Source organism: Myzus persicae, unplaced genomic scaffold (assembly GCF_001856785.1).
Source record: "Myzus persicae strain clone G006 unplaced genomic scaffold, MPER_G0061.0, whole genome shotgun sequence".
Lineage (NCBI taxonomy): Eukaryota > Metazoa > Arthropoda > Insecta > Hemiptera > Aphididae > Myzus > Myzus persicae.
Genome location: NW_019101460.1, coordinates 870,335 through 895,135, shown reverse-complemented (window position 1 = coordinate 895,135; position 24,801 = coordinate 870,335). Strand labels below are relative to the sequence as shown.

General features: G+C 25.6%; 3 protein-coding genes across 3 annotated transcripts; 1 reads left to right on the top strand and 2 right to left on the bottom strand.

Moving 5' to 3' along the window:
* Positions 1 to 664: 664 nt before the first annotated feature.
* LOC111029155 (protein maelstrom homolog) lies at positions 665 to 5,438 on the bottom strand. The gene is made up of 3 exons (XM_022308034.1): positions 5,286 to 5,438; positions 1,855 to 2,457; positions 665 to 1,780 (listed from the first exon to the last, which is right to left on the bottom strand). The coding sequence occupies exons 2-3, from the start codon at positions 2,453 to 2,455 to the stop codon at positions 888 to 890; spliced, it is 1,494 nt and encodes a 497-aa protein (XP_022163726.1). The 5' UTR covers positions 2,456 to 2,457; positions 5,286 to 5,438; the 3' UTR covers positions 665 to 887.
* A 148-nt stretch (positions 5,439 to 5,586) lies between these two features.
* Positions 5,587 to 16,204, top strand: LOC111029201 (nicastrin). The gene is made up of 13 exons (XM_022308115.1): positions 5,587 to 5,821; positions 5,883 to 5,987; positions 6,061 to 6,184; positions 6,372 to 6,636; positions 7,499 to 7,643; positions 7,908 to 8,138; positions 10,193 to 10,392; positions 10,466 to 10,647; positions 11,817 to 11,982; positions 12,050 to 12,277; positions 14,582 to 14,678; positions 14,756 to 14,947; positions 16,143 to 16,204. Exons 1-13 carry the CDS (start codon positions 5,770 to 5,772, stop codon positions 16,202 to 16,204), a joined length of 2,049 nt encoding a protein of 682 aa, XP_022163807.1. The 5' UTR covers positions 5,587 to 5,769.
* A 4,529-nt stretch (positions 16,205 to 20,733) lies between these two features.
* LOC111029191 (enhancer of mRNA-decapping protein 3) lies at positions 20,734 to 22,996 on the bottom strand. Its single transcript, XM_022308104.1, has 6 exons — positions 22,659 to 22,996; positions 22,423 to 22,589; positions 21,945 to 22,223; positions 21,694 to 21,847; positions 21,410 to 21,627; positions 20,734 to 21,124 (listed from the first exon to the last, which is right to left on the bottom strand). The coding sequence occupies exons 1-6, from the start codon at positions 22,817 to 22,819 to the stop codon at positions 20,802 to 20,804; spliced, it is 1,302 nt and encodes a 433-aa protein (XP_022163796.1). The 5' UTR covers positions 22,820 to 22,996; the 3' UTR covers positions 20,734 to 20,801.
* Between the last annotated feature and the right edge of the window lie 1,805 nt (positions 22,997 to 24,801).

Sequence of the window (24,801 nt, the reverse complement as noted above, 5' to 3'; positions counted from 1 at the left end):
TATACTCTATAATATATGTTTCACGTTCCCACTAAAAATGTTACTGAAGTTTAAAATTGAAGCATTGTTTTGACTAATTATTATATACAGATGCACAAAACAAATCATAGTAAAATCAAAACATTTATAGCTTAAGAATAAATAAATAAACAAATATATAAAAATACAGTATATTAATGTATTAGTGTCATTTAATAAAATATTAACTTTATTCACATGAAATATCTATTATAATATTGTATGATGTGTACAAATTAAATAGAAATAATTGAGTACATAGTCCGATATTCAAGTCTTACAACACATTTTTAACATTTGAGAATAATTTTGGTAGACGGCCAATGGTGACCAAGTAGAGGATCATGCTACATATTTTATCTTAAGTATGGTAAATAATAAAAATGATATTATATTATACATTTATCTAACCTAAGAGGTTATGCAACACTGTACCCATATATGACATTTAAGATTTCCATAATCCACATTCTACATTATAAATATATAGTTTTAGGCTTTAGAACTACTTGGTTAGGCATCATCATAACAAAGTTACTATTCAGGTTACCTCGGATTAGAAATAATATAGTTGAATCGAAAATTAAATTCATATTTACACAGATAGTTAATAATGTTTCTAGAAAATTTATCTTTTTATTAGACAATTGATTTGCAATAATGTTTATTAATAATAGTACATATTTTTATTGTTGTACAATATCAATACTTGAGTATCTTAATATTCGTTGTATTAAAACACAGTTTTAAATGACAAAAATATATTGTTTTTAATTAAAAAATTAAAAAATTAAAAAATGTAATTTTTTTTATCAGAGTTGAACATTAAAATTATGGTAAAATATAGTATAATAACTCACATGTCTAGACTATTTATTTCTATCAATATAAAGTCCTCTTCTCTTGGATGGTTGATTTGAGTTTTCATTCAATTGGTGTTGGTTATTACTTTGAACTTGGCTTATACCTCTGCCACGACCTGTATTCTTACACCAGCTGTTCTTAGCAGTTACAGGAGCATTTTTTTTCATATTTTTCAAATCACCAAGTGGAGGAAAATTCTCTTCTTTATTTGCTATAGTTTTGCCATTTGTATTTGTTTTATACTCTGGCTTATTCCATATTGGTTTTGGAATAACAGTTGATAATTTACCTTCAAGTGCTGGAAAACTGTTGGGCGCTAAAGTATTTGATTTATCAACTTCAATGTCATCATCATACTCTAAAGCAAATTTAGAAATACTAATTTTCTCCAAATGTTCTTCAATTGAACTGCAGTATTTAGATAAATCAAAATCATAATGAGAACCAGTTACAAGTTTTATGTCAAAATAGCGACAACAATGGGCTGATAAAATGTTGATCCACTTGCATACAAAATAGTTACTACAAACATGGGGGTAATCAATTTTTTCATGGAAATTACAACCAATTGTTTTAATCGTAGTTAACACATCTTTTGATAAGCTATCGGTAGCCAAAGCAACAGAAGGTAAAGCTAAATCATCTGTGTCCGGATGTTTAACCTTATAACATGCATTTTTCAGTTGCATGAATAGTTTATCCAAGTGGTAAACTCTAATAATATTATTAAAATCAGTTCTTCCAGCATCCTCTACTGCACTTTTGAATAAATTAAATAAACTTGCACTAGTAATCATTAACTCGTTTTCAATAGGTCTATGTGCAGTATAGACTGGTGGCATGTCTAATGCTGGGTCATTTAGAACAGTTACATCAACTTCCTTGTTCATGATAAAACCTAAAAAATTACCATACGTTTCAACAATAGTTTGAAACAAAAAAAATTTAATAATTTTTATTATTCATACTTACCAATCATTTTTAATAATATTTCTGTGTAGTTTTTGGAAAACATTGAGAATACGTCAATTTTATGATAGTTGGCAGCATGATTGTTAATATCTGCTGTAGGAGCTCGAGGAGCATTTGTTCTGATTTGATCAAATCCAATTAACTGATGATACATGCGTATCAAGCCTTTTTCTAAAGAAAACTCTGCCATGGATATCTCAGCAGGGAAATAAAATCCTTCCTTCTCGCATGTATAAGGGTTTATATGAATCAAAATGAATTTTTGCTTGGGAAGATAATAGGTGGCTGGTTGCATACTAAGCAATACATCTATATATGAGTACATAACATCTGTTTGCGATTTACTTTCATCTAATTGTCTTCGAACATCTTCTATATTTTCACCAATAGAAGTATATTTGACTACTTTTGTATCACTTTTCATCTGTTTACCTTTTATCTTATACTTTTCTTTCATCTCATCAGGCATATTTTCCCAATCTTTTCTGCAATACTCTGGCATCTCAGCCATGCTTCGTCTTATCCCTTCATTTATTAATTTCTGTCGAGTTTCCATCATGAATACAGAAAACCCATTGATCGTTTTCTTTTTAGGAGCCATTCCTAAGACAAATATATAATTACATTAGTAAATAATCAATCAATTTCATGTTAAGAATTGTATTCTTAATTGTAATATAATATGGTATATATTATTAGTTATGCAAAATTATGGAGATATTAATCATAATAAATATTAGTTATATTACTTTTCACAATTTTTTAAGTATAATATCTTATTCTGTATAACAACTTTTCATTTAAATACAAAAAATTTAAATCAATTAAAATTTTTTTGTTTTTAATCAAGGTGATACTTTAAAAGATGAACACTTATTTTTTTCAAAATATATTACCTATCATTTATAGAAATAATTTTTTACATAAAATGAAAACAGGTTTTTTTTTAAATTATTCTTAATAATTTCTATTTTTAATTTGCATTGTTATAATTTTTTAAGTTGCTTCTTTTTAAATTTTTTAATGACATTATATATTTTAGTTTCCGAGCAGAGCAATGCATTTATTAATCTTAAGCTGTGTTGTCTTACTGTAAGTATGTACAATTTATAGAATAAAAAATGGTCAGATATTCAACTTTGAGGGTGGTAACACATTAGATCTAGTTGGTTCTTCTTGGAGGTCAAAAATTGAAAATTCCCAGTACTTTTCATTATAATTGGGAAAAACAACAAATCATTTTTTTTATTTTGCTGTAGGTAATTCAAAGACAAATAAATATAGATATTTGAAATTTCCACAAAATGTTGATATAAGCATTTTCTAAACATAGTTGTATAATTTTTTTTAATATTAATTCTCACACTTGAAAGTCCAATATAACTCATCGACATCAGGATTTGCACCAATTAAAGCGGATGTACTACAAGGAGGTATACTTTCCCGCTTTTTCTTTAACATCTACATAGCTGACCAACCTTCCATACAACAAAATCATCTGATCCATCAATGTGGATCCTCTGATTGCCTCATCAGTTCATCACACTTACAAGCACATCTTAATAACTTGGCTGAGTGATATGAAAAGTGGTGAGTCAAAATTAACCAAAATAAATCGATACACACAACATTCACAGTCAAACAAGGAATTTGTCCAAACATTACCCTTTACAATGTACCAATTACCACATCTGACATTATCAGATATTTAGGATTAATCCTTGACAAAAGACATGGAATAAACACCTTTGAACCTAACGATTAATCTTAAATAATCACATGCGTGTGATCAGACCTTTGTTAATCAGAAATAAGAGGTCCACCTTAAACACCAAACTATTAATCTACAAAGCTCTATTTAATCCAATGTGGATATATGGACTTCAGCTGTGGGGTGCGGCACAAAAATCTAACACTAATAGAATCCAAGCATTCCAAAACATATCACTCAGACGATTATCCAATGCTCCACCCTATCTCTAAAATAACTCTTTATTACGATCTCTATATGAGAACAGTGTAAGAAGAAGCACTCATTTTCAACACACCTTTCCATAAACTCCTCTCATCATAGGCGTGCACACGGGGAGTGTGGCCAAATGAGTTCAGCTAAAAATAGATAAATAGATGAATAATATTTTTTAAGTTTATAATTTTTTTCAAACCCGTGGTCACACGATGAGTGCAGCAGCTGGTATGTACGATACACAATTAAAATCGTTTTCAGTTATCGCGGTGCGATAGTCGATAGATAGTGGCATCACAAATCAATACAGAAAATGTAATTGATGAAGTAAAGTTTACATACCCAGGTCCACGTTGTCTTGAATTATAATGTATAAAATGATTGACTTTTAAGACAAATAAAATGTATATGAATTTTTTTTTTATTAATTCTGACCTGACTAGTTTGTGGCTGGGTAACATACTAAAATTTTCAATGTGTTTGAACTGTGTACCCTCAGAAATAATGTCTTGTGTACGCCTATGCCTCTCATAAAATATCTCCCCATCCTTACTTTCCCAAGAAATCCTAACCGCAGAAAAGTACTTATGTTTTTTAGACATTGGGTTCAAATTTGGACAAAATTAGATATTAAACAATAAATGTTTTTAATTATTTTTTTGTTATTTAAAAAATTATTTGCAGGGACTTAAAATTATACATTTATATATTTTATTATACGCAACATCTTTCAAGTATTTAGATTCATTTTTGATGGTTCTAATATCAATAACTATAATTGCTAGTCATCTAGAACTAAATTGAAATTCCTTTAAACTTATACACCATCAAATAAAAGTTTTTTATATACCTAAAGAATTCAACAGACTTATTATTTTTCAATCTAATCTTATTTGGAATAAAAATAAATTTGTATTTAAAATAAAATAACACATAAAATGTGAAATTCTAAGGAAAATTGTTTTCTATTAAAAAAAAAGGTTTCCTAATATCGAACTACATTAACTTGTCATTTACTATGTTAACATTAAAGCAGTTTAATGAGATATGTAAAATATATAAACCATAAACTAATTAACAACAACTGCATATAACATAAGCATGATTAGAGGGCCTAGGATACTATCTGCTTTTCCTCTCTCAACACTGTAATTTTTTTTTATAGTTTCTGATTAAACAGAATAAAACCACCTATCATACAAATAACCAAATCAATCATTAACATAGTGATTATACATTTGTACATGATCAATGATCACCTTCTAAATCACTACTCACTCGATTTCAATCAATTATTATGTTGAGGTTTAATGTACGTATTAAGTGCAAAAGCCTAGTTCTATATTTACGTCTTGCAAGTCTAACAAGTGTCAAGCAAATAAAATACACAAATTATTATCTGTATACTAAAATTAAAAATAACAATTATGGTAAATGGTAGTAAATGCTGTATTAATAATCTAACCTGTTGAATTTCCAATGATTGGCTGTTCAAAATAAAAAACAGTTATAAAATGTAGTAAATTTCATTCTCTTCTTGTTTATTTCATGAAGGCACGCTAGGCACCAGACACCAGTTAATATGATAAGGATGAATCCGTTTCTAAAATATTTTACACACGATGTCTGGATACCTGGGTACTTGTGAGTGATAAGAGAAAACGATAAATTGATGTTACCACAATACCATTATTACCGTGCCTAAAATTGTATTATTTTAGGTTATGTTCATTTTATGAAAAAATTTTGAATTCAGAATTTATTGTGATAAACGATTACGTTGATATGTATAAATGTATAATTTATCTGATATAACAACTGAACACTGAAGTGTTGAGCTGATGAAGGTATTTAAAAAAACAGAAATGTAGTTAAAAATTTTCCCTGTTTGAAAATTTATTATTATAGCTATTTTTTTTACCTTCTTCTGTTATTCTAAAATAAACAAAATGATTAGTGTACGTCTTGTTTTATTTGTATGTTTGCATTTTGCGACTTATAGTAAGTTATCCAACAAAAATACTAACATATGCTGTATTATATGATTACTATTTCTTTTTAGCTCTATTAAATTGTCTTTCGGTCAAAGATCAAATGTATGCCAATATCATAGCGGATAACCCATGTTTTCTTAGGCTAAATGGAACAAATCAATTTGGGTGTACTTGTAAGTTATGTTTTAGATATAAGTAATAACTAATAACTAATTATGTTCCATTATTTATTTTGCAATTTTATAGCTTCAAGATTTGGAAATGTTGGTACATTACATTTGGTATCAAATTCAACTGATTTAAATTGGTTGTTTAATGAAGGAAATGCTGATCCTTACACTGTAGCATTAACACCAAAAATGTTTAATGGGTAATGTTTGTTTTGGAATTATTAATGCTTTTAATATATGTGATTACAAACTGTGTATGTATGGATTTAAGTATTTCTTCTAATTATTAATTGTATATAAAAACTTTAATAAGTGCCTTAAGATTAAAATACATATTGCTTATGTTCTAAATAATATAATATTAAAAAATATCCTGTTTATTTGCAGAGAAGTTTTACAAAGCATTGAATTGAGTGCTAAAGTAAACGGTATAATGTTACTAATGAATGGTACAGAACAAGAAATAATAGAGAACGATAATTTACTGAATAATGGATTTAGCCCAGAAGATACATGTCCTAATCATTATTCAGGTGTTAACAGTTGTCCAATGAAACCATGGAACCCCTATGGTACTGATATTCTTTTAAAAAGTTGGAGTTTCCCCATATTTGTTGTTTATGAACAAAACACGATCAACAATATTATAGATGTAAGAATAATCAACTTGTGACTAAAAATTATCAGCATAAAAATTAGTTTTTTATTTTCGTAGTGACTCTTACAATTTATTATTTAATAATGTTAGTCGTTAATAAATAAATAAAAATCTGGGATATTAGGTAGATTATTTTTATAAATTACACTATTTTTTTTTATAAGAAAAATTTGTTTTACATATTAAATACAAAACCAATGTTTTGGTTATAAGTTCAAGGAGAGGACTGATTAAAAATATCTATGAGGGGGAAATACTCCTTGAAATTTATTTAAATTTAGCATAAAATATTGGTTATGATTTAAATACATAAAATTTTGTTGTATTCTAATGGAATTAGATAGCCATTTTTCAACTATTTTATACAATTTATAGATGGTAGTTTGTTAAATTCCCTGAAAAAATTGGATGATGGATCTAAACATGATTAGGTTTAAAAGTAATTGTACAGTTTTTTAAAAAAAATCAAGGTTTTTCTTGCTAAAAAATTTTGCTTTTCGTTTGTGTGAATATGAATAATTATGAAAAGCCCACACATACTAAAGCATCTTTAATATAATATTGTTTTATTTTCCTCTATCACAGTGGAACTACAAAAGTAATAGAATTTTACTACCATCGCTACAATATGTATGGGTCTTTATAATTGTTTCATAATATTTTAGCAAAGGAATTAATTTGTTAGATTTTAAATTTATGTGCAATAAAAAATCCCAAACTTGATTTATTTTTGGTATTTAGTAAATATTTTATTATTTAGGATGGGGGCACAAACTGTATTTTTGTAGTATAGAGTCTATTTTATATATTCTTGTATTTATTAATGTTAAGTACATAATATATGTTATTTTTCCAGTGCTTTAAAAATCATAATTTACCTTTAAATAATCAAAATGATCGATCTTTATGTGCTCTTGAATTGAAATCTCACATGTATGCTGCTGTAGATTCCAAAACGTGTTTGAGACGAACAATGATGTCATACCAAAATATAAGACCAAGTAAATAGTTTTAGTTATGATATGTATTATATTTTTTGAATGACACTGTTGACTTGGAGTAGCCATATTCTACCTAGTTTGATCACTTAGTAGTACAATTTTTAGAGGCACAACATAATGTCATTTCTGCCATACTGAAATGAATACTGATCATTTTCTCTAGCTAAATCCCCTCGAGAGAGAGAGAGGTATAACCTATGACTAGGTTATTATATTGATATATATATATATAATAATAAATTTTGATATTGTAAATTTATTTAGTTAAATTCTGTGATCCGTTGGGTGATAAGAATGTGTATTGGTCTCTAAAAGAACTACGCCCAAATACACCAGAGCAATCTGTTGCTATTGTTGCTGCACGGTTAGATGCTACATCTATGTTTCAAGATTTTGCTCCTGGTGCTCTGTCAACAGCAACATCAATTGTGACGCTGATGACTACTGCTAATTTAATTTCAGAAATGTTTTCTTATGAGGATGCCAGCAACTTTTGTAAGTTCTCTAATTTAGTTTTTTAACATATTTTAATAAGATAAATTGCTGAATTTTAAGCTCAATCTTAAAAAAATACTTGTTTGTTATCAACCTACCTCCACACCATGTAAAATGTATTTGTCATCAGTTGATGCCTGACAGTCAACATTTAAAAAAGTTTCAAAATGGATAATTGTTATTTTTTCGTATTTTCATTTTTTATGTATCACATCTGATCAAGTTTAGTGATCTATTAACAAAAAAAAAAGAAATGTTTCCAAGTTTTGATTTTGAGTTGTTTTATTATTATATTATCGTGTTAGTATGTTGTGGTAAAGGGATGTTTCAAAAAAACCAGTTCACAGACGTTTCATCCCCTGCAATTATTAAGATAGGATGTTTCGTCCTGGGGAGTTATTCACCATAGAACATTCGGCATACTATCAGGCATATTTTGATTATATGACATTCGGTTATCAGGTTTTTTAAATCATTCTTGCAAAAGTTCATTATTTCACTCTATCAATCAATAGATCAATTTTTAATGAACAGTTTAATATTTGAATGACAATACTACAAATACAAATATATAATCATACAGTATAATTACAAATAATCAACATTTAAATAAATCACAATTATATAAAAAAAAAAATAAAATGTAAAAATGATTAAATTAAAACTAAATACTTGAAAATTATAAATGAATAATTAATACATTTATTTTTAGGTCAACTGGCATATTTTTTTTGAACAGAATAATAGTACATATAATCTTTATTACCTACCTATAGTCTGTATAGGTGTATTAGACATAAGTTAATTTGTCAAACATTTTATTTTATAATTTAAATTGTTCAATAAAGATAAACATATTAATGTTAAGGAAAGAAAGAACTTTTGAGAAATTAATAATTAAAAATGATTTGAAAAATCTGAGAACCTATAGTAATAATATGCCAGGTACCAAACATTCTATGGCTCATAATTCCACAGGACAAAACGCCCGTAGACTGGTTTTTTTATGGAGGTGAAACTTTTATGGTTTTATGTTGTTGCTATTGTATGTGTCATTACATTTAGAAGAACGGATTAAATAACCTAAGGCCAAGTTGCGTGCTTTCCTATCTTATAAATGTTATTGATAAAAATAAATTTCAATAAGTTATTAGTTTTAAATATTAAATACTAATTTCAATTTTTACAACAATAACACGTTGATGCAACAAATGAAACTAGCAACCATGGTCAAGAAAGAGCAATTAAGAATTCTTAGGAAATCTTTTTTTTCTTGTTTATTTATGCGTGATTATGAAATATGATTTATTATCTATGTTTATAATAGTAATATATTTTTATACTTTTATAGTTGTATTTAACAGGTTTGTTATAAATGTCTGAGAATGGGAGATAGTTACTTAGTAGCTTATTGATAACAAACATATATATTTTAAAGAACACTATATTAACAATTTTTATTTCCACAACTCCATTGAGGATAACATATAAAATATTGTTTTGTATTTACAGAAGCATTTAAGTTCTAATTAACGTTGATCAATAATAAAAACTGAATGCATCTATGTAGCAATATTTTTCAATGTTTAATAAAAAAAAATGACAAAACAAGAAACACTGAATAAATAATGTATAGGTATAAAATATTAATTTTCATGTGATGTTTTAATTTTAAATTATATGTAATAACCTTAAATATCAGGTTGAGTGTCACTGCTGGATTGTAACCATTATATTACAGATTGTATATTTCTCATAAATATTTAAAAAAGAAAAAAGATTGTATGTGTAACTCTAAACTAATATTTGTTTTTATATAAAGAAGATGCCAAATAAGAATTTGTGTTTTCTGTATTCAAGCGAGAATGTATCTTGACCAGTTGTAGTTAGTTTTTCAAATTCGTGTCAACTGCTGAACATAATTTTGCTGTTATCTGTATTAAACCAAATGTAATAGAAATATAAATCATATTTCCATAAAAATTTTTTATTTTAATTGCCTATTTCTTATAATTTAACCAGAAATGATTTTGAAAAAATCTTGACATTTTCAGCTCGGAATATTATGTTTATTTTATTTAATGGAGAAGCTTATGATTATATTGGATCAAGTCGAGTGGTCTATGATATGATGGATGGAAATTTCCCAAATGATTTAATTAAACTCAATCAAAGTCATGTTGGCTTATTTGTAGAATTATCACAAATACATTATGATAAAGAAGTGGTTTTTTATCGTCCAATAAAAAATAATGTATGTATTTAAAATTTATTATGTATCAAAATTTAAAAAAAAATATTTTTAATTTGTTATTGTTATATTTTAGGCTAGTGAAAATGTTGTAAATTTCATGAATATATTTAAGGAGAGTCTTTCTGATGATGGTTTTTCTGTTACTGAATCAAAAAGCACATCTATACCACCATCATCACTAAATTCTTTTCTAAAAGCAGATCCCAAATTTCCGGGTATAATATTAACAGGATTTAAAGACCAATTTAAAAATAAGTATGTATTATTTTTATTTTATACCTAATTATTGTGAAAAGAACATTTTGAATAAGACTTCCTATGTTTAAAACAACACTAAACACGATTATGGGAAATTAATTAATTACTTCATAAAGTATAAAAAATATTTAAAAATCATTAACAATCAGTTCTCTTCCCCAAAAACATATCATATTCTATGCATGAAAATATTATCAGAATAATATAAATTATTTGATTTTTGTTTTAACGATTAAAACGTTATTTAATGCTTTAACCTCTAACCTTGACTATATTAATTATTCAGCAATAAAAGAAACATTCTTTATATATTATGTATTTAATATTTTAATTATTTATATAAAGGCATTTATTTGAATTTTAAAGTATTATACTGTTTAAATATAATTTTATTTTTTTATAAAAAAAGTCCTCCATTTATAATGTTTTTCGTATTTAACAAAAAATTAACATTGTTATTCTTGGTTTGAATACCTAACTAAGTCTAAATTTAAACTTACAATATCTTAAAAAAAAATCTCTTGATATATTATTTTGATTTTGTGGTTACATTATAAACTATTTACTACTTATTTTTTTGTTAAATTTTGACAAGCTTATGAAGAGTATTGTAACTTATTTTCAAATCTTCGATATAAAAAATTTTTATGATTTTTTTACTTCAAATAATTTTTAAAATTATAAGATTTTAATAAATATTGTCCAATTTCTTATTACAGACTCAATTTTTTTTTTAATTACACTAATAACAACTTACTAAAGGTTCCTTATACAGTTATACTACATTTTCAAATTGTTTGATTGAGCAAAAAATTATTTATCGACAATCATTAAAAAATAACTATTTCTCATGCCTGTGATTATCTCAAAAATAATCAAAATATTTTGTCTAGAATTTGTTAAGCTAATAAATTGATTATTGCCTATTGGTGTACCTAGTAAATATACCCGTCTTAAGAAACCAACTTAAATTCAATACATTCATTGCTCTGACTCAAAATCTAAAACTTTAAAAATACAATTAACTTATTACTTACAACCATATTAATCTCAGTATACTTAAATGTTATATGTTAATAAAATATAGTATTTTTGAAATTATGTTACCTAATGATTATAATTTTTAAAAAAAATTAATAGATTTTTTTATTTGATTTTTTATAAAGGTTTTATCATAGCATTTTAGATGATGCAGAGAATATACAATATGGCTATGATAATTCTACAATTCCACATACTATAGCTAATATATCAACTTCTCTAAGTTACTCTCTCTATAAATTTATTACTAATTCCACTTACACTGGTTTGAAGCAGGCAAATTCTAGTTATGTAAGTAATCAATTATTTATTCATTTTAGTGTACTTAAATAATAAACAAAAATTATTTTTATTTTAGGTTAGTAAACTATTAGATTGTTATGTTAAATCTATGAATTGTGAAGTATTTCAATCATTGACTTCACCACTGCATTTACCGGACAGCCCCCCTGCTTATTATATAAGTATAGATTTGATCACAAATACTATCACTAGTCTTTCACGACTATTATTTGCTTCTTTTGGAAGTAAAATAATTAATAAAGTCCAAAATGAAGACAATTGTCTGAATTATAGAACGAAACAGGTTTGTAATTTTATTATATATAATATACATCAACTTAATGTATACAAAGTAGAGTTGTACCAATAATATTTTTTTCTGATATTCTATAATATCCTGATATATATATAATATATATGTATATAGACCTGACAAAAAAAAATGATGCTTCCTTAACATAGGACAAAAATGTCTAACATTATAATATAAGTATTAAATAATTAAAGAAATATACTCATGTCAGCAAATTTCCTAAAATTAAACTTAAAAAAAAGTTATTACGTTCCAAATGAATTTAATCAAAAAAATTCTAAAAAATAAACTACTTGACTTACGTAAATGTTTTTACCATCAAAATCGTTCTTATAATCATATTCAAGAATTGGCTATTTTGAACTTATCCAAAAAAAATTTAGTTAAATTTAAAAATTTTTATATTATTCATTATTAAAAAATAAAAATAATTTTTTTTTTTTATACATGTAGAACAAATAACTATAAATTATATATACAGGGTGTATCTTATGTCATTGTACGCGGGGTTTTTTGACGATTATGGAACGATGACATGGAATTTCGTTAAAATGTAAAAAGACGTGTTTCTTTATTTTTAACAAGCAATTTTTTTATAATAATTTCAAAATTTTTAAACACGCAGGTGTACCAATAGCAAAATCAACTTTTTTTTTTCAAATGGTAACCACTATATTTTTTAATGGATTCTGGTAAAGCTTTTTTTTCTGAACATTTTGGTAGTCGAATCATCAATTTTGGTTTGCTAGTTTATTAACTATGGTCCTCCAAAGGTTAGTAAAATATGCATTAATACTTTTAATTGAAATAATTAGTATAGGCTTAATTTGCAAGTGCTAAACAATTTTTTCTTATAACTACCTTTTGATACACTACAATAGTTGTATCTGTAATTTAATGACACCCTCAAAAAAAATAGCAAATAAAATTGTTTGTAAACAATTCATTATTTTTATTTTAACATACGATCATCAAAATCAATATTAGTGATATACTAGTGATCGGTTATATTACTGCCAAGAAGTAAATGGTATGCAATTTGAACATTTGATTTGAACATTTTTTTTAAACACGTAATACATTTACAAAAATATTTGTTTTTAATTTATTGCAGTTCAACGTTAGTTAATCATATTTAAATTTTAAAATAAACAATATTTACATACATAGTCAACATCCATAGGTATGGCACTTATTATTGTTCTTTAATCTGAGTTAATTAGACCAATTACACAATGTTATCTCCAATATCGTTATTATAATAATCTCATACCATTATAACCTTAGCCACATAATAAAGGATCCAAATTTATGATGTTCTAAGAAAAATAACTGTGATGAAAAAATGTAAAGTAATTAATTACGATTATAATAATAAATTAAAATAATAATATTGATTTTGATGATCGTATGTTAAAATAAAAATAATGAACTGTTTACAAACAATTTTGTTTGTTATTTTTTTTAAGGGTGTCATTAAATTACAGATTCAACTATTGTAGTGTATCAAAAGGTAGTTATAAGAAAAAATTGTTTAGCACTTGCAAATTAAGCCTATACTAATTATTTCAATTAAAAGTATTAATGCATATTTTACTAATCTTTGGAGGACCATAGTTAATAAACTAGCGAACCAAAATTGATGATTCGACTACCAAAATGTTCAGAAAAAAAAGCTTTACCAGAATCCATTAAAAAATATAGTGGTTATACCATTTGAAAAAAAAAGTTGAATTTGCTATTGATACACCTGCGTGTTTAAAAATTTTGAAATTATTATAAAAAAATTGCTTGTTAAAAATAAAGAAACACGTCTTTTTTCATTTTAACGAAATTCCATGTCATCGTTCCATAATCGTCAAAAAACCCCGCGTACAATGACATAAGATACACCCTGTATAAAGAGAAATTCACAATATTGATTATAACAAAAGTTATTGCATTAGTCAGTTCTTTCTATTACACCCTCTATGTTATAGTATCTATGAACATGTATCAAAATTTGATAGCTGATTTAAACCACATAATACATCAAACTATTTTTAATTTCTGCAAAGATAGTTATTTAGATAACGTCGTACCAGCATATCATGTCTCCACCTTACACATGTACCCATAATTATGCAAATTCTTGCTGATTATAGTAAAACATTTTATGAACAACAAGTAATACTTAAAATTACTTAAATTTCTCGTATAAAACTACCTTATAATAAACAAATGTATTAAAATACTTTTAAATTTTTATGGACGTATTTGATTTATTCAATAATTTTATTTATATTTTTTTTAAAGGGTTTTATGCCTATATGGTTAAGAGGAAATTATAATGCGTGTTATTCAACAACATCTAATGTTACTGATGCAGTTAGCCCAGCGTTTATTATACCTGGTATGTTTTTATTTTCCTTTTGATACATATATGAATTGTGATTTATTGTTTTTATATATTATGTAAATTATTTTCAGATTATGATTTATCATCTCCAAAATATTCAACATGGACTGAATCTGTATGGCATGAAGTGCAAATTCGTATATTTCTCAGGCAATCATTAAAACTACAAATTTTAATATTTGTACTTGGAATTTTAATATTTTTACTTTCTTTCATCATAATAAAAAAAATGTATGATCAATCTGGAATTCATTTTAATAACCAAGAGTAAGTTATAAAATATATCTAAATTAATTATAATCATGCACTGCTTTGAAAGTTTTAACTTTTAACTTTTAAGTATTTATGATTATATTGTTATGAGTGTTCCAGTGTTTGTTCTTTAAAATAGTTAGTTTGTTAAGTCTTTGCATTAAGCAATAATTAAATATTATTTGAGTCTTGAGGTAGACTACTAATTAAAGTTTATAACAAGAAACATTTGCTCTAATTTTAGTTTTATGAAAACTATTTATTTTAAAACGACAATTACCCTTGAATATTTATAAAATCAAATATTCTGGTTTATTTTGAAAAAGACTTCAGATACTTTCAAATATTATTTATATTTTTTGTAACTATATAAAATATATATTGTAAATTGCTTGTAATTTTATTAAAATTAAAATTGTTAACATCTAGCTGACATAAATATTGTGTGATGTTGAGGACTTTAAGGTACAACCTAAACTATTTGAAAATAACTACTAAATTGTACAACATATTTTACATGTACATAAAACTTTTTTTTTAATTTGCTAAATTGGAAGAAATTTAATATAATTATTATATATTTATAAATGTTATAATTATTTATTGCTAATGATTAGCTAATTTTCAGTATATTTTATCATCAATCAATATGCTTTGTAGCAAAGTAAATTAATAATAAATCATTAATTTAAGCTTGAAAAATACAAAAAAAATTATGCTTACGTTTTTAAAACAAATTGACTACTATATACTCAGTTAAACTATTTTTATTAAAACTTAAGCTTAATAAATGCGGCCTGTATTATATTACCCTATATTAGATAAAAAAAAAATTATCGAATTTGGTTGGTTCTACAGAATACGATCATCATTCCTGTAGAGCATATTTTTATGAACAAAATTACATTAAAATAAAACTGAATATTACAGTTAAATGTATGAGGTCTGAAAACATTTCATGGATTTTAGAAATTAGTAGTTGCAAATCAGATTGTAGAAGAATTTTGTTGAGATAATCAAATATCTATTGAATTTAAAATAATTATGTAAATGTGCTAGTTTTAAATTAAGTATAAAAATGTGTTTATAACGTTAGGTTGGGGTAGAAGGGCTTCAATGCTTCATAATAATATTGTGCCCCAAGCCTCAAAAATCCTAATAACCATTTAATCCTGTAATTAACTTATTCAATATTGGGATTTGTAGGTTCAATGTATGATCTCACATTTTTCCAAACTTTGTCATACAAAATTTTTAAACAAATTTAAAGTTAATATTTATTTAGTAAATGGTTTTATTATTTCAGTGATAAGTTATAAAAATTATTTTGTACAAATCATTATAATATATTCATATGGCACTCATTGATACTCAATGTTATTACTTATGTTTTTTTATGACATAGCTAATTATATATACTTTGTTCAGCGAATACACACATCACAGACGGTCAGAAATCAGTGTGTTCTATTGCTATACAGTGTATTATAAATTAGTGTAATTTTGTATACTAAATTTGTACAGTATTTAACTTTTTATATTATGCTTTCATTCCAGAGTCCATTCAGTGACAAATTTTTGAAAAAAATTCCTACAAGTAATATTTTTACAACATTTGTCTGTGATTTATTTTGTGTAATTTTATGTTTTTGGTTTGTATCTTACAAATATGTACTATTTTTTTTTTATAATTAATTTGTAAATTTTTTTTTAATAATAATTTTTTAATTTATGTATTTTTTTTAAAATCATATTGATAAAATATTAGTTTTAAATTCACTTTTTAACAACAAAAACTATAATATAAACTTAATTATTGTTATTATGATTGTCGTATTTCTATACCATTATAGAAAATATTGTATACATAAATTACATCTTGTCATTGACAATAACAAAAAGAACTAAAAAGTATCTAATTAATATTATTTAACAATCTATAATTAACTCTAATTGTTCAAATGTTTTAATTTAACACGACACAAACCATGTTCTATTTATTGAACACATCAGTATTTTGAAATAAAATCAACTACTTATTTTAAATACAAGGATTTTGGTTGTGAACCCATTATTTGACATTACATTTTGTAGATAGTTACACATTATACTTTTAAATGGTATACAATTAATAATTACAATTTAAAACAGTTATCTTTTTATGTAAAACATTAATATGGCTTAAACATATTCATTGACTAAATTCATTCTATATTTCTTCCTTTCTTCGCCCTTTTCTCCTAACTATATGATGTCAGACACCTTTTATTATTGTATCACTTTTCCTCAACCCCTACAATGTTTTTCACCCTTTCAATTAATTCCTGCTCTCAACAAATATTTTTCTCTTCAAACTCCGACTAATTCCTTACTTTTGCCTCTTAATGTTATTATCATAACTCATAAGTAAAGACCGGATTTAATTGCATTAAAAACACTCAAAAATTGCATCATAAAATTGTATAATTGCACCAAAAATCCCATAAAAATTGCAAAATAAATTGCACTATAAAAATGCAAGTCGTGTTTATATATTCATTAATTAATATTACATTAATTACATTTAATATTAATTTTACATTTTTGAATTAAAATTGATGATTAAATACATTTCTAAATTATTTTCATTAAAATTAAATCTTCTATTAGTTAAAATATGTTTGTACAACTAGAAACTACGTTCTACGTCAACACTCGTTATTGGTGCATATTTAAAACAATTTAATAAAGTAGGCGTTATATCTAAATTAACATTTGCTTTACCTGACATGACTTCATAGTAACACTTTAAAGTTTTATACCCTTCATTTTTTTCAATTACATACATACATTTTTCCTTAATTTTTTCCCCTTCTGGACCAGGAATATTTGTTAAAATATCTTCAATTTTTCTAAAAATATCCATACTTTTCAGTAGTTCACTATTAGATTCTTCCAAATTTTTGAGATTCGTGCATAACTCAGATAAGTGTAATTTTATGAATGCTAAACCACATTTGACTGTATTATCTTGTACAAGCAGTTTCAGCTTTTCGACACTTAAAGCATCATCTGTTAAACTTTAATCACGTTTTTAAACTTTTCAAAATTAAAATAACATAGATAATACTCCTTTATACTTCTAAGATCATATTAATCAAACCAATAATAAAAATCCACAATAATTTTATTATTTTTATATTATAAAATTAGTTAAGAAATATTGATTTGTACATTTGATTACGTGAAATATACAAAATTGAAAAAAATTGCAAAAACATTAAAAATTGCAATAAATTGCAACATAAAATTAAACAGAAAGACAGTAATTAATACAAATCGTGTACATATTTGATCAGATTTGATTTATCTTAACTACAAAAAAAGTTGCAATATCAATTAAATCCGGTCTTTACTCATAAGCATTTGCCTGGGCAACCCTCAACATTTTGTAATCGGGGCTCTAACTTTTAAATTCCAGAGCATATGGCCCGTATTTTAAAAGATGTTATTAGAATAAAATGTAATTTTTTTAAATATGTGGTGAAAAAATATGTTATAAATTAACTATTAAAGATTAAGCTCTGAAAATGTTCAATGCACTTCTCCTAGCCAATGTGAATCTAACAAGACCTTAAACAACAAAATTCACTCTCCGTTTTTGGATATCTATCTAATTAAATGAAAATGATTTTTTTTGGGTGGGTGAGAGGGATGTTTAAACATGTTTAAACACCATAACGTCAATTTTTTTCATTATTTAACTTTTTTAATCAAAAATTTAGATTTTAAATTATAGTTTAAGATTTTTAAATGCTTTTACATGATTTTTATAAACCTAAATATATCGAACTATGACTATAAATAAACTCTAAGCAACCTAAGCCAATAAAAAAAAAATGTATGGAAATAATAAATTGTTTATCCAGATTAATGAAGTCCAAAACAATCAGTTTTGCCTGTATAGCTAGGTGTATCGTGTCCCTGACTTTTATTTAAGTCTATGAATGACTAATGTTTTTGTAGTGCATTGTTGTAAATTACCCAATTATATCCGACTATTTAATATATTGAAATAAACCATTTTCCGCTAATTAATGCCCGTTGATTTATCCCATCTTAATCTGCATAACAGATTTCTAATATGATTGATGGTTTTTATCAGATATAAAATATAGGTCTAAAATTATATTCTATCACAATAACTATTTTATTTTTTGTAACCAATAGCAACCGTAAAAATCTCTTAATAAACAAAAATATATTGTTTGTCCATATTCTATGAAAAATTTTTAAATATAAAAGTAAAAAATATTAAGGGACACTTATCGAGATGAAATATAATCTATAAAGTATAGGTCCTTAAGAATTTAGGACAGTGTAGCTTTTAGAGGGTAAAAACAATTTTAAAATTGGTTGAGTAGTTCCAGAGATTATATTTTTTCATAACTTATGTATAATATGATGCCACCGGTATTTCTCCCTGTACACATAGTATAAATGGGTGGAATTAATTACTTTTTTAGTCCCATAGATTTACAAACAAATATAGTTATCACTGACTTATAATGTAGCCTATAGGAAGACATAATGAATCTTCATTACCTGAACTGCGATTGATGTTTTCGAAAACAAATACACATTGTAGCGCTTGTATACATAATCGTGTATGTATAATAAATTAATGTGTATAATAATTCTATATTAATATACCTATGAATAATTATGAATATAATATAATATGCATGTTTTTTTCATTTTATGTATAAACATATTAAACATATATATAACAATATTATTGATTGATATCATGCACAACATATATTTCAATATCTACCCACTTTTAAACCCCTCAATACAAATATATAACAGATGTAATTAGTATGCGATTATAAATATTTTGATTTTTGTTTTATGTTATTGCTTATCATATAGTATTCTATTGCCCCCGAAAACATTTCTACCATGATACCTAGGTGTCAAGGTATCATAAAACCCTATCCACCATTCCCCTGTAAGTGGGGTATGCTATATAGTATTAGAACAATTATTTAATTGTAGTATCTGAACTAGGTGTAGTCCATATCAGTTTGAACAATTGAGGTCCTTCTCTGTATGTTTCACAACGAATTTATTTTTAAACTCAATAAACAATCATTTTTGAATTAGAAGTTATGGGTAAAGTTGATAAATATAATGCAAATATAAATTCAAGTACATTTTTTTTTTTTTATTAAAAATAGTCTAATATATTTCATTATCAATTTGCCAATTATACTAGATATAAATTAATTTATGTAGATTATGATGGTGGGATATTTTGGTTTTTTTTATTCATAATAATAATCATTTATGTGAATATGAATATAATTTCTACAAAATGTAAATGTTATGTTAAAATTTGAATAATTACAATTAAAAATAAAAATTAGACAGCAATATTTGCGTAAATAAAAATGTTTATAAAAAAATAATATACATTATAAATATATTTACCATTATTATAATAACTAAAATATTTTTGTTTTATAAATCAACTCAATATACACAATACATGAATGATTAGAACATATAAATATACTTTTAAGTTTTAATATCAGTTCGGGGAAACATTAACGGACAATATAATACACAAAATAGATTTAATGTAAAAAATATATCAGTAAAAATTGACGGGTAGACTAATTATTGACATATCAATAACATGTGATTGAACCATCGAAAAATAAAATATATAATAATAAATGATTCAAATTGTATTAAATATTATTTGAATACATTTTAAAGACCTTTAAAAAAAAATTGGACACAAAACATATAAGTACTTAAATTAAAATCATCTTTTAGGATTCGTCAAAAACAAATAATTATTAAAATTGTAATAAATCACTCATTATTGTGTAAGGGTATTACAGATTTAGAACCAAATGGTGATTTATACTGGATTCCAGCTAGATGAAATACTTGAGTAGGTATACCCATATTACAAAGATAAATTTTACCATTTGATTCACTGTAAGATAAAGGTAAAGCAGGTACTAGAGAATATTTCACTACTACTGAAGGTGTACCTTGTGATGGAGGATCAATGGCCATTAATGGTGATCTAACTGATTTAGCCCAGTTAGTAATGTTCCGGGACACAGTATCAGTTTGTTCATCAGCCAAAGATACTACAACAAAATCTGGATCTAATAAGCCGTGCAACTCTAAAAATAATAATATATATTATACATAAATACATTTTTCTACACATAATATCATATTTTCCATTTTGAACTCTTTATCTTAGATTTGAAATCTACTAAACAAATTAATATTTTAAATTCTAAGGAGTAATTTAATTTTATAATAACATATTTTTTTTAATTCTCTGAAGATTGTATTTTATGTGTAAGAAAGTGAATACATTTGGTGCTAGTTGGAATTTGTACTAATTGTCAGTAGTTTTTCAAATTATTGATAAAAAGAAAAAAAAAGTTGAGTTTAAATACCTGCTGCACTAGTAATAAGGGTACCAGTTGTAAATTGATATAAAGCCATTTCATTAGCCAACTGTGGAGTATACAATCCTGGTTCAGAAAGTACAACTACAGTATGGACACCATAACTGCTTAATTGTCTCGCACAATTCACACCCATTGCACCTGATCGATTAGGTCCACATAAAACCACTACTCTAGGCCATTGGTGTTCATTTCTGGGATTAAATCTACACATATTAAATAACAAATAATGTTTTATGAAAAGATAAAATATTTTTTGTGAAATATTTTACCTATAACCTCCTCCCAAAAGTTGCAACACCATTTCAGTAGCAGCTCGCCCAATTATCTCATTTTGACGTCCTGTTGTTAAACCATTTTCTTCAACTAGATTAAATAATTTCCATCGTAATTCTGACGTTATACTTGGAACAACTAGTCCATCATCTAAAAATTATTGGAATAAAAAATAGTGTTATATTTTATTATTGAAATAACATGTGAAATGATTAGTTACACAAATTATGCATAATATATTATTTACCCGTTATATATTCATTGATAGCAGGAGAAGGAACTGTAACTTGTCTAAATTTGACTGGAGTAGAATGTAATACATTTTCAGTATGTTTATATTTATTCGAAACTTTTTCATGTGGAACAAGATCTGGTTTTTTATGAATTTTATTATAAAAGGCTTTTTTGTTGAATAAAGCTAAATTTTTTTCAAAATCAAAATCTTCTTTGACAATTGTATCAAGTGATACACCAAAACAGGCATCATTTCGTTCTTTATGATTTGTAAAATTCTGTGGTGGTTGTTCTACATAAGTAGACAACAATAAATATAAAATTGTATTATTCAATTATAAATCAAATGAACCTATGTATGAGTTATAATTTTAAAGAACATTGTATAATATTACATAAAACTCATTATTTTAATTTTCTTGAGATATTATATCAACATATTTAATATTCCTAAATACTTAGATATTAAGAATTCCACTAAATATACCAACCAGGTTCAGAATTTGGAGCATTTTTTGCTTTATTCTTTTGCTTGACATTGTTTGGTTTAGGTACAGGGACACTTTTTTTAATATTTTTGGCTACTTGGCTATTATTGATAACTGGTTCATTTTCTAGTTGTGCTTTTATAATCTTTAGGTTCTCTATCATCGATGCTCTAGTTTAAAACATAATAAAACAAAATATTTATTTGAGTTTAATTTATTTTGTAGCATTATGGCATTACTTTAAACGAATTTCTTTTTCTGTATGTGGTATACCATTTTTAAACGGTCGTTTTAGGATTAGAGTTTCATTGTCATCCGACATACCGCTCACTTCACCTTGAACGACTGAACCATCCACACAATTAATGGACACACAACATCCTTTATATTGATTTGCCATTATTTATAAATTATTAAGTTATTTTATTTATCAAACTAAGAAAAGAAAAGTGTCAAAGTACAAAAATAATGTTTAACATTATGCCACAAGATTCAAACTAATCAAACTTCAGTGTCCAGATTACCTCGTCACTAGTAGTTACTAGTAACTAATAAGTAGTTCTTCAAGCGAACCACAAATCACAATAATGTTTGTTGACATATTTTGATAAGAATATCAGACACAGTGTAACCATATACCTTTCTTTGTCTAGAATCTAGATCATATACCCGGTCTCTGGTAACCAATTTTAACTTCAATTTAATTTAACATTTTTGAGTGTTCCATTAATTGTATTAAAATTTGAACTTTAGATGATTGTAAACAAAATTCTTGACCATCTTTAATACTTTTTAGTAACTCATGTTTTAATAACTGGTTATGCAATCTTGTATTAAATTTTCAAGTTTTGTACAAATAGAAAAATATTTTATCGACAATAATTATTAGAAACTTTTCATCACGAAAAACTTAATATGATGAATCTACTTTCAAATAATATAGTTGGTAACTAATAGTACTGATGGGACTTTGGAGAACGAAATTGAGATTAATCGGTGCAATATGAAATAGAGAATTATTTCTAGTACCTATTAACTGAGGGTGCTGGAAAGCCAATAACACAGAAGGGCAGTTGACAATACCATTGAATAGGTAGTTTATATAAAAAAGAGACAGTCAATCTAATCACGCCTTTCTAGCACGATTTAAGATAGATCTATGAACTATCTTAAATCGTGCTTTCTAGAGAGGGTTTCCTCGGTTCTCGGTCATTATGTAAACCACACAAATTTAATTTAAAGGCAATCATTTTAATAAAATTTCTTTGGATTTTATCAATTAAACTTATTTGTTAGGGGTTTCAAATCAGTGAACCTAACTCCAAAATAATGTATTCATCATGTTTTCGAAACTGCCATTAAAATAAAAAATACTACAAATGATTGTTGTTGAACATATAGTTAAAAGCATTAAACCGTATTCAACATTAATTTTTGCATCCTAATGTTATGAGAAATGTATATAACTTGGATTATGTGTTCATATAACAGCATTGTATTCCAATTACTCTAAATAATCTAAATTATTATGAGTTCTGTATTACACAGATTCAACAATTGCGTCACAGACACACTATTTTTGTTCATTCCGGTTTTAATTGTATGTAACTATGGGTAGGTAGCTCCAATATGTGCTCTTATGGATAAAAAGTCTGTGTCCCCACTGGGCTTCATTAAATATTTATTTTATGTCATGTATATATCTAACGTTAGCCAAGTACAAAAGTGTAGTTTACCATAGTTTCATACATGGCTGTTATCTCGAGGGACCGAGAGCCATTTTAACCTAAGGTTAAAAAAAAGGTATTTATTACTTTCCAATCAATTTCATTTGTTGTTAAATGTAAAAAAATGAATGACATATCACATATGATTCAAATGTTAATAGTAAAAAGAAAATTGTTATGTATTTTTAACTAAAAAAAATTGCAAAAATTCTCATTTTTTTTTTCGTTTATGAAGACGCATTTGCAAACTAACCACCTATAAGGAGCCCTCCCCACAGTACCGACTAGATTCACTTAATTTACCAGAAAATATGCTGAAGTAGACAATTGGAGCATTTATACTGCTCCAAAAAGTGATGCCATTTGAGAACATTTCTGAATATTTTTACTTATTTATATTTTGAATATTTAAAAACTTCAAAGTAGGAATAACAATTCATAGAAAGACCATTATAGAATCTAAAACTTAGATTAACAATGTCTTGAACTCCTAACTCTTAGTTATGACAAAAATCATTATGTTTGTTTTTTTTGTCACACAAACAAACAATAAATAAAAACCCTGTATGCAGTTTAATTTTATAACCAACCCTGTCCCATACAAAAAAAGGCACCCAATGGCAACAATATTTATAAGATGATTTGATAATAAATG